The sequence below is a fragment of the Leishmania donovani genome, chromosome 21 (genome assembly GCF_000227135.1).
Source record: "Leishmania donovani BPK282A1 complete genome, chromosome 21".
NCBI lineage: Eukaryota > Euglenozoa > Kinetoplastea > Trypanosomatida > Trypanosomatidae > Leishmania > Leishmania donovani.
Genome location: NC_018248.1, coordinates 160,776 through 176,737, shown reverse-complemented (window position 1 = coordinate 176,737; position 15,962 = coordinate 160,776). Strand labels below are relative to the sequence as shown.

The 15,962-nt window shown below is 62.8% G+C and overlaps 5 protein-coding genes and 1 non-coding gene across 6 annotated transcripts; 5 read left to right on the top strand and 1 right to left on the bottom strand.

Moving 5' to 3' along the window:
• Positions 1 to 1,541: 1,541 nt before the first annotated feature.
• LDBPK_210620 (hypothetical protein, conserved) lies at positions 1,542 to 1,832 on the top strand (the record flags this gene model as incomplete). Its single annotated transcript, XM_003860531.1, has 1 exon — positions 1,542 to 1,832. One exon carries the CDS (start codon positions 1,542 to 1,544, stop codon positions 1,830 to 1,832), a length of 291 nt encoding a protein of 96 aa, XP_003860579.1.
• A 1,122-nt stretch (positions 1,833 to 2,954) lies between these two features.
• Positions 2,955 to 4,139, top strand: LDBPK_210610 (dihydrolipoamide acetyltransferase precursorlike protein; the record flags this gene model as incomplete). Its single annotated transcript, XM_003860530.1, has 1 exon — positions 2,955 to 4,139. The coding sequence occupies one exon, from the start codon at positions 2,955 to 2,957 to the stop codon at positions 4,137 to 4,139; it is 1,185 nt and encodes a 394-aa protein (XP_003860578.1).
• Positions 4,140 to 6,158: 2,019 nt separating this feature from the next.
• Positions 6,159 to 7,169, top strand: LDBPK_210600 (la RNA binding protein, putative; the record flags this gene model as incomplete). The annotated part of the gene is made up of 1 exon (XM_003860529.1): positions 6,159 to 7,169. One exon carries the CDS (start codon positions 6,159 to 6,161, stop codon positions 7,167 to 7,169), a length of 1,011 nt encoding a protein of 336 aa, XP_003860577.1.
• Positions 7,170 to 8,637: 1,468 nt separating this feature from the next.
• Positions 8,638 to 12,102, top strand: LDBPK_210590 (hypothetical protein, conserved; the record flags this gene model as incomplete). Its single annotated transcript, XM_003860528.1, has 1 exon — positions 8,638 to 12,102. The coding sequence occupies one exon, from the start codon at positions 8,638 to 8,640 to the stop codon at positions 12,100 to 12,102; it is 3,465 nt and encodes a 1,154-aa protein (XP_003860576.1).
• Positions 12,103 to 12,839: 737 nt separating this feature from the next.
• On the top strand, positions 12,840 to 12,920 carry LDBPK_21tRNA1. The gene has a single exon. It is a non-coding gene; the product is annotated as a tRNA-Ser (tRNA).
• A 1,068-nt stretch (positions 12,921 to 13,988) lies between these two features.
• LDBPK_210580 (hypothetical protein, conserved) lies at positions 13,989 to 15,332 on the bottom strand (the record flags this gene model as incomplete). Its single annotated transcript, XM_003860527.1, has 1 exon — positions 13,989 to 15,332. The coding sequence occupies one exon, from the start codon at positions 15,330 to 15,332 to the stop codon at positions 13,989 to 13,991; it is 1,344 nt and encodes a 447-aa protein (XP_003860575.1).
• Between the last annotated feature and the right edge of the window lie 630 nt (positions 15,333 to 15,962).

Below are 15,962 nucleotides of genomic sequence, written 5' to 3'. Positions count from 1 at the left end.
GCTGCCCTGAGTCGCCATGTGACACACGCGGCACCGCAGTGGGCTTAAAAGAGGGTGTGCATGCAGCTTGTGCTCTATCTTCTCCCACTGACCCTCTCTTCTGCGCGAGGCGGCGTGGCTTTCGAATTCGCTGCGGCAATCGCGGACACGGGATAGGGTGGACTATGCCCATGCGCGGATGTGATCTGCAATGCGACGGTGCTGCCAACATCGCGTGCACTCACCTTCCTCTTTTATATCTGTGCACGAGAACGCACTCGAAGCTCTTCCTTTCTCACAGACCTACCTTGAGATGGTGCGCCCAACCCTCATGTGCGCATCGCTCGCATGGATGACACAGGCGTGCCACCCACACCAGCCAACAGTTGGCTGCGGTCATAGAAGCGGCGTCGTTCTTTCTCTCCTTCTCCCTCTCTCTTGCCCCCTCCAACCTCCACACTCTACTCTCTGCCCGCAACATCCTTTCGTTCAGCAGTGAAGGATGGGAACGCTTGTGTGTGTGTGTGTGTGTGTCGGTGGCGAGAGTGAGGTGAGGGGAGGGGAGAGAGGTCGGCAGATGCGCGCATCAGCATAGAGTACCATAAGAAATTTGCTCACTCACGGGAGGATTACAAGACGGCAACCATGGGCGGGGTGACCAGGCTGGGTCCCGTGCGTGTGTGTGTGCGGCGGCATGCACAGAGACATCCTGCTCCTTCCTCCCCTCCCTTCTGCTTCCATCGATACTCCGTCACCCTCTCTCTCTGTGTCCGTCTCCCCACTCCCTCTTAACTGTACGTCACCTGTGTATCACTACAACCTCGACTGTCTTCACCGTTATGTGCTGCTGCATGTAACATCGCTCTGTGTACTCTCTCTCTCTTCAGCTTGTAGCGCGCGTCGTCTTCGCCCCCTTTGCCCGCTTCTCTTCCATTTCACATCCTCATCACGTCGTTGCCCCATCCATCCCCCCTCCCTTCAGACTGGTCCCCTGATCGGTTGTGCCATTGGAGGCAGGGATGAGGGGGCGGGTGGATGGGGGGAACGGTGGCGAAGGGGAAGAAGTGGGCCAGGCGTTGTGGGTGGCCGTTGTTTGTACCGTTTCATTGCTTTACTTCTGTACATCTTCTCGCGAGTGACACCGCTGTCATTGCCATGCCCAGTCCCCATAGATGTATCGCCGCACGATGTCCTCGTCCACACCGCTGGACAACCATATGCGGCCTTGTTCACTCCCTCTCTTTCCGTGTTTGTGAGTGCGTGTCTCTTTGAAGAGAGAGACTTGCGTGGCGTGCGTGTGTGTGCGCCAGCACTAGCCCAACATCTGCACCCCTGGCACTCCTCCCCTTTTCCGCTGCTTCTGCTCTCACCCTCATCCTCACTCTCACTCCATGCTCTCTTTAGCCACAAAGCCCATACCAGCACAAACTCGCGCACTGAGAGAAGCACGAACGCGCAACTGGCTCTCCTTCGCTCCCTCCGTCTGCCAGTTCCTTCATCTCGCCATCGGGATCTGCGCACGTGCGTATTTTGCGAGCAGATCTCTCCTCCGCATCGCCATCATGGAGCGCACCTTTGCCCAGCAGGATGACTTGCGCACGCAGGATCAGCTGCTCGATCAGCTGCACGCCTCTGTGATGAACACGCGACACTACGCGATTCAGATCGGCAACGACCTCGGCGAACAGGACGACATGCTGGACCGTCTGCATGGCAATGTGACCCGCACAGCAGACGAGAGTCGGCGGCAGAACCAGAACGTCATCCAACTGCTCAGGGAGAGCGAGAATCGCGGGTTCTACTCCGTTGTGCTGCTCCTAGTCGTCATCATCATACTACTGCTGGCCATTTGAAAGGAGAGGACGAGAAGAAGAGGGGGCAGCGAAGCAGCAGGCATCGCATCCTCCGCACACAGGCACACACACACTCACAATTGCGCGTAAGAAGACGGTGCGCGCTCACCTCAAGGCGCATCACGGGGGGTGGGTGGGCGGGCGAGAGTACGTCGGCGTATGTGTTTCTGCTTCGCTGCACCTTCTCTGACCGCCCCTTACATCCGCATCCTGATCTTCTCCTCACCCTTTCCCTCTGCTTATTGGACCACACGCACCTTGCTCTGCCACGGCGCTCTCTCTTCCATCTCTATGAAGGGCGTCTTCTTGTGGCTGTGTAGGTGTCCGTGTGCCTGTGTGTCCGTGAGTGTGTGCGTGTGTGTGGTATGGTTGCCAAACTCTCTTTCTTTCTCTGGTGCTCTCCCTGTCTCTGCGTCGTTGTTTTGGCCCTCCCCTCCTCTGAGTGGGGGAGCCGATCGTACACAAAACATAATCAAGAGGGGGGCCCGGTGTCTCTGTGTGTGTGTGTGGTGGTGGTGGTGAGAGAGGCGAGGGAGTCGGCTGCATCGAGGGGGTTGTTCACTCGGCGCGTACCTCCCCCCTCCCGCGCGCATCGCCCCCTTCCCCCTCTTCCCCTCTCTTCCTCTGACGCGCCACAACGACCACACACACACACACACACACACACGCACACGCACATACACACACTACAGTCGCGCAGACTCGGCAGACAGCTGTTGTTGTGGTGTTGGTGCTGCGCGTGTGCTTCCTGCTGTCTCTCATCATACCCAACACTTCCTCTCCCTCCTCCCCCCTGTTGCCAACGGCGCATACCCGACTTGTGCATTGCGCCCAGTCGATGATCAACACTGGCTTCATCTCCATTCTACTTCTAATTGTTTATTAGCAGCTCTTTCCCGTTCACATATCCCTTAAGCGCGGTCTATTCTTCTCCCGCCCTCGATATCGCCCCCCTCTCTCTCTCCCTCTCGCGTGCGGGTGTGTCTGCACGCACAGTCTTGCTCATCAGCCACTTCGCACTTGCTCACCCACTCGACGAAGCACAAGAGGCGACGATACTTATCAGCGGTAAGTGCCGCCATAACCGCCATCCACAACCTTGAGAAGAAAGAGCAGGGAAATATGATGCGGCGCACGCTGCTCTGGCTCGTGAACTTCGAGCCCGTCTTCATGCCGGCCCTCTCCCCGTCGATGGAGACAGGCACGGTGGTCGAATGGAAGAAGAAGGTTGGCGAGCTCGTGAAGGAGAGCGAGGTCTTCTGCACCATCCAGACGGACAAGGCAGTAGTGGACTACACGAACACCTTCGAGAGCGGCTACCTCGCCAAGATATACTGCGGGAACGGCCAGTCTGCCCCCGTCGCCAAGACGATTGCTGTGATGGTGAGCGACGCCGCGGATGTCAGTAAGGCGGACGAGTACACGCCTGAGGGCGAGGTGCCTGCCGCGGACGCGGAGGCACCCGCCGCTGCTGCTGTTGCCGCTGCGCCGGCCGCTGGTGGTGCCTCCTCTGAGGTGCCGGAAGGCGTCACCTGTGAGCCCGTCTTCATGCCGGCCCTCTCCCCGTCGATGGAGACAGGCACGGTGGTCGAATGGAAGAAGAAGGTTGGCGAGCTCGTGAAGGAGAGCGAGGTCTTCTGCACCATCCAGACGGACAAGGCAGTAGTGGACTACACGAACACCTTCGAGAGCGGCTACCTCGCCAAGATATACTGCGGGAACGGCCAGTCTGCCCCCGTCGCCAAGACGATTGCTGTGATGGTGAGCAACGCTGCCGATGTAGAGAAGGTTGCCAACTACTACCCCGAGGATGCAGTTGGCGGGCCGCCGGCCTCCGCCGCTGACCCTTCTGCCGCCGCTGCTGCTGCTGCGTCAGCTCGACCGGCTGCATCGGCCGCGTCTGCCAAGCACTACGGTGGCTCGCTCGATGCGGCGGTGGCGGCTAGTGGCCCAAGCGTGGCCCGCATTGCTGCTGGTCTGGAGCCCAGCGCTCTCGCCGGCATCGCTCCCTCTGGCAAGGGTGGGCGTTTCCTGAAGTCCGACTTTTCTGGTCAACCCGGTTTCGACTACAACGACACCGCGCCGGCGCGAGCGATGCAGCAGAAGGCGGCCCCCGCCGCTGCCGCTGATGGGGCGAGTAAGGCGGCTGCAAAGTCTGCTGCCCCGGCGGCGGTAAGCGGGGACATCTACAACGTTGTTCTCAAGCCCGGCCCTGTGTACAAGAGCGTCAGCGACACGGCCCTGCTGAAGAAGCTCATGTGCTCCATGCACATTCCGAAGCCAAAGTCGAAGAAGGCCGCCGAGTAAGCCGAAGATGTGCACCGATGCGCGCGTGTGCGCGAAACGCGTGTCTTCCGCTCATTCACCAAGGGGTTGGGGGGAGGAGAGGCGGACGCTGAGCAGAAACTCTTCCCGTGTAGCCGACGTCGCCGTGTAGTTCACGCCGTCGGTGCGGGTGTGGTTCAAGTCAGAGACCTCTCGGGAAAGGGATGGGTGGGGGTGGGGAGGAGGCCGCAGTCACACAAACGGGCGGCTACGCACTTCCTCACATGCACACACACAGCCACTCGCCCTCTCCTCTCACCATCTCTCTGTGTACAACGGTGAAGCAGGGAAAAGGCGAGAGGTCGGTGGAGAACGGTGGGGCCGAGCATGGAGGCTGTGCCTGCACGATGACGAACACAGGAGTGCAAAGCAGTGGGGTGCGGTGTACATGTGAAACCGACTATCTGCCACCCTTTTACCCAATGGATGACACTCGTCCGTCCAACCCCAACGAGCTTTCTCCCCTCAAGAAAGAGGCACACCCGATGTATGAAGGCGGGCTGTCGAGGCATCTGGCACGCGACAGCTGCTCCCTACACTGGCACCGTGGCAATGGACTTGACGCACGCAGATGTGTGCCGCTGTGCCTTGTTGTGCGTCTCCGATTCGACAATGGGCGCCTTCGGCAGGTGTGTGGGGTGACACGCCGCCACCGGCAAGCAGAGCGAGACGATATAAAGATTGTGTGCTGTATGTCTTTTTTATTAGACATACAAGTGCCTGTCGTAAAGCACACCATCGGCTTTTGCAGTTCACTTTCTCTCTCTGCGTGCGTGCATGTGTGACAGCCACACAGCACGACCCCCACCCCGTTCCATGCACGAAGTCCGGCATGCGCACAACCGTGCAATCGAGGGACGGCTAAACACAGAAAATACGAAGAAAGCAAAGCCGAACGGGAATTTTGATGCCTTTCACTGTCTGAGCTGTACGGCAGTGGTTGCTGCCAAACGGGTGAGGAGGCGAGCGGAATGGCGGGCTGCGTGGGTGGATGGGTGGAGGGGGAGGGGGGGGTGATGTCGTCGTTGTTGTCCTCAACCGCATGCGTCTGTGTGCTTACGTGTTTCTGTTTGAACGCGTGCAGGTCTCGGTGTGTCTCTCGACGTGTGTGCTGGCGCCCCTGCGGCAGTGGAGTCGTCGTTGTTGGCTTTCGCTTTCCCGATGGTTCTCATGCTTTGTTTCGGGCCCTTGTCGGCACATGCGTATGCCGCCCCTTCTCCTCTCCCTTCTCTCGGTTCTCTGTTCGGCGTACCGCAAGTGCAATACGTGAGCGCACATTTCTGTGTTCGCGTGGGAGTTGCCCACGGTGGGTTGGTTTCTCTCTAACGCTGAGGGGTTTGACCTGACGAATGTGTGTGCGCACCCCCTCTCCCTCGTTCTCGTGGCGCTCCTCCACTCCAGACACCCACACGCGCCTACACACGCACACCCGCGGCGTATACATCGTTCGCAGTGTCGATCAGGATATCAAACCGCGCAAACGTGAGGTCAGACAGCGCCACGGAGCCCTCTCAAGCCAAGTGAGACGATGGGGAAGCGCGCCACGGAGGCGGAAGGGCACGCTGACACGCGTGCGCACACAAACACACTGCTATCAGAGGATTGCCGTAGCTTCTAGCGACGAATGGGGTGACCAGCAAGACGTGCACCGCACACAACGAAGCATCCATTCTAGCCACCTGCTGCGTGATTGATATGGTGACACAGACATGCTCGCTTCTCTTCGTCCACTCCTTTTCTCTCCTTTCCTCTTTCTGCCGTCTCTCTTTCACTCACTCCCCCCGCATGAACTCCTCTATCCGCCACATGCCCAACATATACGCCATACGTTGGGCCTGGCCCACACGCACGAGCTTCACCTCGCACCCTTGTCAGTGAAGCCGCCGCCGCCGCCGCCTTCCCATTGCCATCGCCTCCTCTCTTCTGTGCACCCCGTGCCTGCCATCCCCTCAAGAGAAATTTCCTTGTGCTGTGCCCGCGCCGCGTTTCGTCGTGCTAGTGATGTCCGACCTCGCCGATAAGATCCGCCGACAGGTGGAGTTCTACTTCAGCGACGTGAACGTCGCCAAGGATGTCTTTCTCAAGTCGAAGATGGCCGAGGACCCGGAAGGCTTCATTCCGCTGGAGGTGCTGCTCACCTTCAACCGTCTGAACAGCCTCACGAAGGACCCGAAGGTGCTCGCCGAGGCGCTCGCCAGCAGCGACAAGCTCGTCATGAACAAGGACGGCCTGTCGGTGCGCCGCAAGGACGCCCTGCCGGAGTCCATCCAAACCGATGAGCAGACGGTGTACGTGAAGCCGGTGCCGGCGACGGCCTCGCTGGAGCAGCTGCAGGAATTCTTTAGCGCTCACGGCACCGTGCTGGCAGTGTGGCGCCGCTACTTCCAGGGCGGCAGCAAGGACGCGCCGGTGGAGAGCCGCACGAAACCGTCCGTGTTCGTGGTCTTCGCCAGCAAGACGGATGCCGAGAAGTTTGTCGCGGCGCCGCCCCAGTACGACGGCGTGCAGCTTAGCGCGCAGATGAAGACCGCGTACTTGGAGGGAAAGGCGGTGCAGATGGCTTCCCAGAAGAACCGCAAGCGCGTGCGCGAGGACGGTGAGGACGCTGGCGCGCCGTCGTCCGCGGCCCCCCGCACGCCCGCTATGCCCACGAACAGCAGCTACCGCATCTCCGGATGCGGCGCGATCGAGAAATTCTCCGAGGTAAAGGGGCTGTGGCCGGCGGAGGAGCAGAAAGGCGTGCGCTACGTGTACATGCCAACCAAGGAGGAGGCTCTCATCATCTTTCAGGACGCCGAGACAGCCGAGAAGATGGTCGAGTCCGTCAAGACCCGCGCGGCGACGCTGCAGGGCAAGCAGCCCGAGGTGACGAAGCTCAGTGAGGACGACGAGAAGGCGCTCATAGCGAACGTAGAGAAGGAGATCTCCGAGCGTGCGGCGCAGCATGGCAGCCGCGGTGGACGTGGCGGTCGCGGTGGCCGCGGTGGCCGCCGTGGCGGTGGTCGCCACTGAGCGCCACGGAGTACCGATAGGTGCAAACACGCGCACACCCACAAGACACCGGTGAGATGCACTCGTGAGTATGCAGTGCCTCCGACTTGTTGATGATGCCGAGCCAGCGACGGTGCACGGCATGCTCCACAGAATCGTCAGAGGAATCGAAGGCGCGACACCTGTGTGCCTGTAGTGGAGGGGCGTGCGTGTATGTGCGCGCGCACCCCGATGACCGAGTACGCGGAAACCCCCTTAACCTTAAGTGTACGACATCTTTTTCATTTCCACAGCCCTTTTAGCGGTTCCCTCATCCGCACAGTACGTCCTTGAGGCGGTAGTAGATGCCAGCGCACGCGCGCGTCTTTGGTGGCGTGCGCTGGCGTGTGAGACGCCTTTTTGTGACGCAACATCTGTCGTGTAACGGAGGAGGACGGCAGGATTGCCTAAAAAAAGGAGAGGCGGGGTAGGGCATCATGAGGGGACAGGAGGATAAGGAGGATAAGGAGGAGAAGGGAAGACTTGAACCCCCGGCGGGGAACACAACCACGCACAAGCGCTTTCCGACTGGTATGGGCAGTTGCATATCTCTGCGTGCATGTCCAGTGTGCGGGCCCGGTGGGGGAGCACGCTGCCCGCATCCACCTCTTCCCTCCAAACCACCACTCCCCCAGTGCCACTCGCCCTGCATGAGCGTTAACGAGAACAACATAATGGTGCAAAACGAGGGAGAGAGCGCGCACGAGCGCATGCATCAGGAGACAACGGAAAGGTACGGCACCACTTCAGTAGCGACAGCCGTATCGCCTGCGGGTGCTAAAGGGGTGCGCCTCACGTATGGGCACGTACGTGCGTGGGTCGCGGGGAAGCGCGAGACATAATCGTCCTTGCGCACGCGTAACAGCGAAAGGAGTCGATGAACAGGGAAGGGCCAGGCCGCCGACACCGGAACCGGATAGCAAGTCGTACACGAAGTGTCTTCAGGGGCTCCTCTCCTGACGTCTCCCTTTGCCGGAGCGCGTGGTGCTTCTCGTCCCCACCGCCGATGCTCCGCTGCGCTGGATGCGTGTGTCGTGCTCCAGAGACATGTGTGGTTGGCTCCCCATGCTTGGCCACCAAAGCACACGCTCGCGAGGGGGCGCGTCTGCTCATGGATGAACGCCTCATCAACGGCGCACAGTCAACACTCGCTTTCCGCACTGCCTTGACCTCGTGATTGCTCTTATCTGCATTGTTGCTCCCCTCGCGTGCCGCCTTACTTCCTTGCTCTCCGTGTCTTTACTTCTCCGTCGTCTCTCTGTGCTACCTCTGCGTGCGTCCATCACCGACACACATGCTCTCCAAGCTGTAGAGGAGGCGCTATTTGACTCAACGGCGTCGCTGTCCGTCAGCACGCCGAACACCATCGGAAGGACTGCTGAGAGAGAGGGGCGCTGTGGTGCGTTCCACGCCGTTGCTATTGAGGTGCCTGTACAGGCAGAGCGGCATCATGTCTGCCATCACTTCATTTGCCGCTGCTGCCAACAGCACCGTCGGTGCGTCCCCCGCGGAGTACGTGAATTACGTGGACATCAAGCTAGATGGTGTGCACCACCTTCCCGCCGATTGGGTCTCCGCCGGCTTTCCTGTCCTGACATCCGGCACGGCAGGTGGAGCGGCCGGTGCTGGTGCCAACCATGCGCACGTGCACGACAAGGAGGGTCTGACGGAGGAGACGGAGGTCGCCTACGCGTATCACCCGTTCCGCTACGAGGTTACCCTCGCACTGCCCGCTGCGACCACGAATGCGACGGCGGCTGCAGACAACGATGAGGCGGACGCGGCTACTGCCGAGACTTTCAGAGAGGAGCCGCCGCCGAACACCGACGAGGGCGCAAAACTAGGCATGTCCATTGTCGCCTCCTTTACGCGCGGCCGGCTGCTGGCGCCCTTGCCGCAGTATACGGCGTACATCGCGGCAGCGGAGCCGGCGCCGGCCCCCGGTGTGGACGACGCCAGCCCGCTGCGAGACGTGCCTGTCTCCATCAGCGCGGAAAGCGAAATGGCCGCTGCCGGCGCGTCCGGCGACGAAAGGGAGGCGTCCGAGGCAGGCAAGGCGTCTGACAGAGTGGCCGCCGCTGGCGCCACGCCGGCTGTTCTGTGGGTCGTGACGGAGCGGACGGACGCGCCTGGCGCCAGCGGTGGAGCGAATGGCGTCGATGCCGTGGGAATGGTGGCCACAAAGCGCCGAGCGAGGTCGACCACGCCCCTCGCCCCTGCTGCGTCTGCTGCGTCTGCTGCTGCTGCTGCTTCGGCAAACAATACCGCCGCTGCAGCCGTTCCGGGAGCGCCTGCGCCGCCAGTGCCAGAGCCCAGTGAGCCGGCTCCGTGCGTCGTGCGCGTCCCTCTGACAGCCGTGCAGGAGGCGTACCTTGAAGGCTTGCTAGAGGCTGGCGCGCCGCTGAAGCTGAGCTTCCGCCGCGTCCTGCGTCCCGGCTGCCCGGCCGAGTGGGAGGACTTCAACGCCGGCTACTTCGAGGCTGAGATCCCGATCTCGCTGCACGCCTTGGCGGAGCCGGGGTCGACGCACCTGGCTGCTGATGTGGCACTGCAACCGACGAACGCGCCGGAGAAGCGCGCCGCCGCTGGGTCGGTGCCGTCGGAGAACGACCCGGCCGACCGCGGAAAGAAGCGCACCGTCACCCGCAAGCAGCGTCAGATGGTGCCCAGCATCCTCATCGACGTACCCGACCGCGACGCCCCACACCCGTACGTGACGGCTGGCACTATGGCCACCGTCTCCCTCACGCTGCAGCGCACTCTCACTCCTCTCGTCAGTGACCGCGTGCGGCCTGCCGTCACGCCTACCCAGCTGATCCCTCCGCGGCCCACGCCGACGGTGTCCGCTGCGGCCGCCGATGACACACAGACGCGACTCCAGCAAACGTTGCTGGGGGTTGTGCGGCAGCTGGTGCGCGATATGCGCGGCGCAACTCAGATGAAGTCGTGCGGATTGTCTGGGTCTGACGACGCGGCCTGGCGCACCGACTTTGTGGCGGCTCTGCAGAGCACCGGTGAGCTGGCCGCCTTCAAGAGTCAGCTGACGCCGCTGGTGACGAGCCTGGTGCAGGAGCGTCTGCGGAGCGGCCTTACCGGTGGCGGATCGCCGCAGGAGGTGGCACGGGCGAGCAACGAGCTTTACGTTCAGCTCATGGACATGCTGCACAGTGTCCTGCACGAGTGTGCCGGCGAAGGCGACGCGGTATCGAGCGTGCCACAGCTTCGGACCACTTCGAGCGGTGGTGCGCCGAACAGCGGCGAGGAGCAGGAGGTGCGGTGGCGCGCGATCGAGGCGGAGGTGAGCGGGGACTTCGAGCTTGCTGCGAAGCTGTACCAAAGCCGTCTGGCCTCGCACGTCGCAGGGGACAACTGGGCGGCACTTTGGGTGGACTGCGGCCTCTTCTACCAGCGCACCGAGGAGTTGGCCAAGGCGGAGCAGTGCTACCGCGAGGCGATCGCCTGCGACCCGTATTGCACGTCGGCGTTGCTCGACTACGGAGCATGGCTGCTTGCCCAGGACCGGCTGGATGAGGCGGCCGTGTTCTTGCACGGCCTCGTCGACATTGCACCGCAGCACAAGCTGGGATGGGGCTGCATTGCGCTGCTGGCGGACTTGCACGAGTTGGCGGTCCGCGTTGGCAGCCCGGACGCGGCGGTGGAGCAGCAGAAGTGGCGCAGGGAGCAGCGTCTGGCGCTGCGGAAGGCGGCAGAGTGCGGAGCTGTGAGCCCGAGCCACGCCACCGGTGGTGCCGACAGCGGAGGGCTTTCGGGGAGCAGCGGCCCGGCCAACGACTCCGTCCCGACACCTCCTCCTGCATCATCGCAGCGGGACGCTGAGGAGGAGCTAATGTACTTGGAGGTGGCGACATACCTCGTGAACCTGCACCACCGCGATTTGGCGAACGTGTGCTTGGCACGGTGCCGACCCGGGGCGCTGCAGGTGGAGCTGCTGTACGCGCGTCTGTTCACGCAGGGTGGGCAGTACGAGGAGGCGCTCAGGACACTGGACGAGATCAACACGCCGTCCGGCGCGCACACATCTATCTCCGCGGCGGAGCAGCGTCTTGTAGACGAGTGTGCGCTGCTGCGTGCCGAGTGCGCCGCCGCGCTCGGGCGTTCGTCCGATGCTGTGAGGGTGTACAAGCAGGTCCTGTGCCGCGGCGAGCCGCCCACGGCGCCTCCGTACCTCGGGACCCTGACGACAAACTGGCAGGCGCAGCTTCAGGAGGTGCAGTCATTCGGCATGGCTGGCAAGAGTGGCGCGGCAAGGCCGGCGCAGGCGCTGCTGGACCAGCGCATCACAGAGGCCGAAAGCATGCACTACTTGTCCGCTTACCTGCATCTGTGCAACTTGCTCCTGAGGGAGGGTCGCTACCGGGACGCGCTGGGCGTCGTGACGCTCGCGCTGCAGGTGTGGCCGAGCAGCTCGGTGTTGTGGCTCGGCGCCGGCGTCGCCTACTACCGCGCTGGCGACCTGCTGCCGGCGGAGGAGTGCCTGCAGGAGAGCAACACGCTGAACCCGGCCAACCCGCGCACATGGGCCTACCTCGCCCTGCTGGCGGTGCGGCTGCACAATGTTGGGGTGGAGGAGGTGGTGCAGCAGCTGCTGACCCTAAACCTGGAGGACGCTCCGTTGTGGGCTGAGCTGGGCCGCACCCTGCTGGGCACTGCGCGATTTCCACGGCTGAGCGTGCTGTGCCTGCGCCGGGCTGCCGCGCTAGTGTCTGGCAAGGGTGGCGCCGTTGATGCCATCTTGCCGTCGACGCAGTACCACCTCGCACACGCGCTGATGGAGCTGCAGCAGTGGGAGGAGGCGGAGCAGCTGCTGGGCAAGGTCGCCTCGAACAGCGGCAGCAATGAGGTGCTGCGTGGCAAGGCGGAGGAGGAGCTGGCGGTGCTGCGCGCCGGTCAGTAACGCAATGGTGGTACAACAGGAATGACCTCTGCGCGTCTTTGTGTATGAAAATACTCGTGCGTATCTGCCGCGTGTGTGCACGGGAGCGGGCAGAGCAGGCGCGCCAGAGCTTAGGAGCAAAGTTGAAATGCAGACCTCATACACACGTGCGTGCGCGTGTGTGTGTGTGTCCGCCTGTCCTCCCCCTCCCCATCGCGCGTGCGTCTTGCGGTGGCGCTCGTCCTTTGCTCGTTTCTCATGTACAGGCTTTTTTTTTTGAGCGAGCGCCTCTCTCCGTTCTTTGTATGTATTCGATGAATCGCCGTGTATGTGTGGCCTGTGTGTGGATGGGGAGGTGCTGCTCCGTCCGCTCGGCCTTGTAAAGTGGCATAGGGAGAGCTCGGAAAGTGCCGTGGCACCACACCTGCGGTGTGCGTCGTGTCAGCTGCATCCCGCGGACGGTGCGCACGGAGCGGCGTCTCGGGACTCTCTCCACCTCTCCACCCACCTTCAACGCCAAAGCGGGACTTTGCAACAACTTCAACGCGCGCGCGTTTGTGTGTGTCGCCGCCGCCTCGTCGCCTGTGGCTGCCCAATCTGTCCGCTTCTTCCTTGCCCCGCCCCCCGTTTCCTCCCCCCGCCTGTCGCTCCCCCGCCCCAGCGTGCTCAGCCCAGCGGCCGCCGGGCCAAGGCTAGCAACCCCCCATTCGAGATCCTATGAAACGTTGCCTGTCTTTTTTTTAGCACCGCGAAGTGTAGCAAACGTGGCCGAGTGGTTAAGGCGCCTGCCTGCTAAGCAGGTGTGATCTCACGCGAAGGTTCGAACCCTTCCGTTTGCGTACTTTTTTCCGCCACCACCAATCCCTCCAATTGGCGAGCGTCGCCTTTTCGCCCGCCTTTCGGGTACGACCACACTTGAGTGAAAACACCATATCCCGTCCGATTTGTGAAGTTAAGCACTCACAGGCTCCGTTAGTACTGAGGTCAGTGATGACTCGGGAACCCGGAGTGCCGTACTCCCCACCCTTTTCCCTCCACCGGGTTGGCCCGGTGAAAAGGGGCGCCTGGGGCCATGCCAAACTGAGGCCGGGCAGCCCCCTCCCCCACCCCCTGCCAAGTGCCGAGCCGCTTCTGGTGGCGACGGGGTCAGGCGCCTACGCCGCAGGGGGGAGGGTTCAGAGCGATGTGTCGCTGCTGGTGCCGGCGGTGGCGTCCTGGATGACGTTGCATCGGAGTGGCCCGCGACAGCGAGGCAGATCTGTATCCATCCACATGATGGGCAGAGCGTCATCGTGACCCGGGCGTCTCCCACCCGGCCCGGCCCTCACACCGCCCACTGGTGTGGGTGGGGTGCCCGAGCGCCACCGCGAGGGGGATGCGCCCGGTGGCGGCCGGCATGGTGGGCGCGGCTGCGCGGCGCCCCGCGAAGCATGGGCTGTGGGCGTGGGTGGGGGCGGGGGCCGTGCTCTCCGATGGCTGGGTCGGCGCGTTGTTGTGGCGCGTGTGCGTCTACGGCTGCCATCGGCCCACGCGGGGCTGGGCCTGTGACGGGGATCGGAGGGAGAGGGGGTGGCAGTGGATGGACGGTGGGGCCCCACGCTGAAAAACAGAGGTGTGTGTGGGAGGGGGGGGGGGAATGTGTGAGTATACGGGGGCATGGGCACGGCACGCTAGGGTAGGGGGTGGCGTCGGCTACTTCGCACACGGCGCGCGGAGTTACTGCTACGGATTTGAATTGCTTTTCTGTCTGCTTATGTGCGGCAACGCACCACTGCCTACGAGCGAGGGAGGACACTTTCTCCTCATCCCCAACGTCGTCATCGCGCCACCCCACGCGCGAGCACCGACGCACAAGCCTCACGCCAGCGACACAGCGAAGGCGCTCTCCTCTCCCACCTTCTCACCGATTAGTCGCAGAAGTAGAGACACAGACGACCGCACTCACTCACCACGGCGGCGAAATTGTCGTGGCCATCGAGGGCAACGCAGCCCTCGTCACCGGTTGGCATCTCCACCGGCGCACGCGAGCGGTACGGGAACTGAGTCGCCGCTGCCGCTGCCGACGCCGCCATGCCGGCCACGTCGCGCAGCGCACCTTCCTCGGCCTCCTCGTTCTGGTTGTCGCCCATGTCCATCTCACCCCGCTCTCGCCAGTCTCGTACCCCGCCGCTGGCGTCGCACGTGATGAAGCCGGTCGCGTACGGCGCGTACAAGCCCGTGATGGGCGTCTTGAGCTCGGCGCTGCACAGCGGCGGCGGCCCGCCGCATGGACCGGCCGCGGCGGCAGTGGATGTTGGTCTGCGCAGGTCCCACACGAGCACCGCGCCCCCCTCAGTCCCGGCGTACAGCAGCGCATCCTTGACGGCGCAGGCGGTCAGCTGCTCGTGCGCCAACCACCGCCACGCGCGTGATAGGAACGCGTTGCCCGTGACGGTGCTGCGGTACGCACACGCGCTGCGCAGAGCCGAAAGGTTCACCTCAAGAATGCTGTTATGGTGCCGCAGCAGCACCACGTCCTGGGTGCCGGGCAGCGTCAGGATCTCCTTCACCGCGAAGCCGGCGAGCGCCGGTACCCGCCATGTCGCCTCTAGCGCAACGCGGGTGCCGCACAGCTGCCACAGCTGCAGCTGGATGTCTGTACCACCGCCACTGGCCGTGATAAAGGCGGCAGTTGGGGTGACTGCTGCACCAACGGATGAGCTCGCATCTGTCAGCATGTTCTCGCTGGGGTTGAATGCAGCCACAGCAGTCCAGGTGGCCGCGCTGGCGCTGGCGAACGCACGCGGCAGCCGCTGATAGCGCACTCGCGTGGAAGCTGCCGCCGCCGATGCTGCAGAGGAGGATACCACGTCGTCCTCGACGGCGTAGTTGTGCGACTTGTCGCCGTCGTCATCCTCGTCGACGGCAACTATCTGGCGGCGGTAGACGTACGACGTGACGGAGGCTGGAGCGGCTTCGGCGTCCGTCTTCTCAGCGGCCTGCACAATCACGTAGATATCCGCGCCGTCTGCGCTGCGCACCAGCGCAACGGCGCTCACCACCGCGGCGGGGCGCGGCACCCGCACGTGCACCACGCGCAGCGGCAGCGCCTGCTCGTTCGGCGCCGCCATCTCGACAACTGTGAAGAACAGCGGCGACGACGTTTTCCTGTAGCGCACGGCTGCGATGACGACTCCACCACTGGTGTGGTGGAGGAGGCGCACCTCCTGCGGGTCGCGCGGCAGCAACGTGTATGCGATGCGGCGCAGCATAATGAGCTGGAACTTTCCGTCTATGAATGCCAAAGAAGACGAAGAAAGAATGGCCCCAACGAGGAGGTGTGTGCGTGTGGATGTGTGGGGTGGGCGAGAGGGCCGGTTGTCGCGTGCTGCGCGCGGTGCGGGTATGCACACGCCAACGAGGATATGACGGGGAGCCACGAGAATCGAAAAGAGTGGCGAGACTGCATGCCAGAATGTATCTAGTGCTGAGAAAATGAACGCACCAGTGGCCATCTTCTGAGCTGGCAAGGCACAGGCACACGCGGCTCGGGTGTGGGGTGTGTGGGAGGCCCTTTCTGCCCTCCCACAAGGCATGCGACATCCTTACATATCATCCCAGATTCTGTGCCCCAGCTGTTCTGCGCCGTGCGTTCCTTTGCCCTTCTCCAGACATACACATAGGGGCCGGTGGTGAGGGAGGGGAGGGGGGCGTGTGAACGTGAGGGATGTAGCCTTACTCGTTCGCGTTAGTGGCGGCGTGCCACACAAAGCCTTTCACGACGCGTGGCCGAGCTTACATGTCGAAATTAGAGCGTCTGGCAAACCTTCCCCCCTGACTTACCCCCGGCTGCATCGACACACACACACACACACACACACACACACACACACACACACACA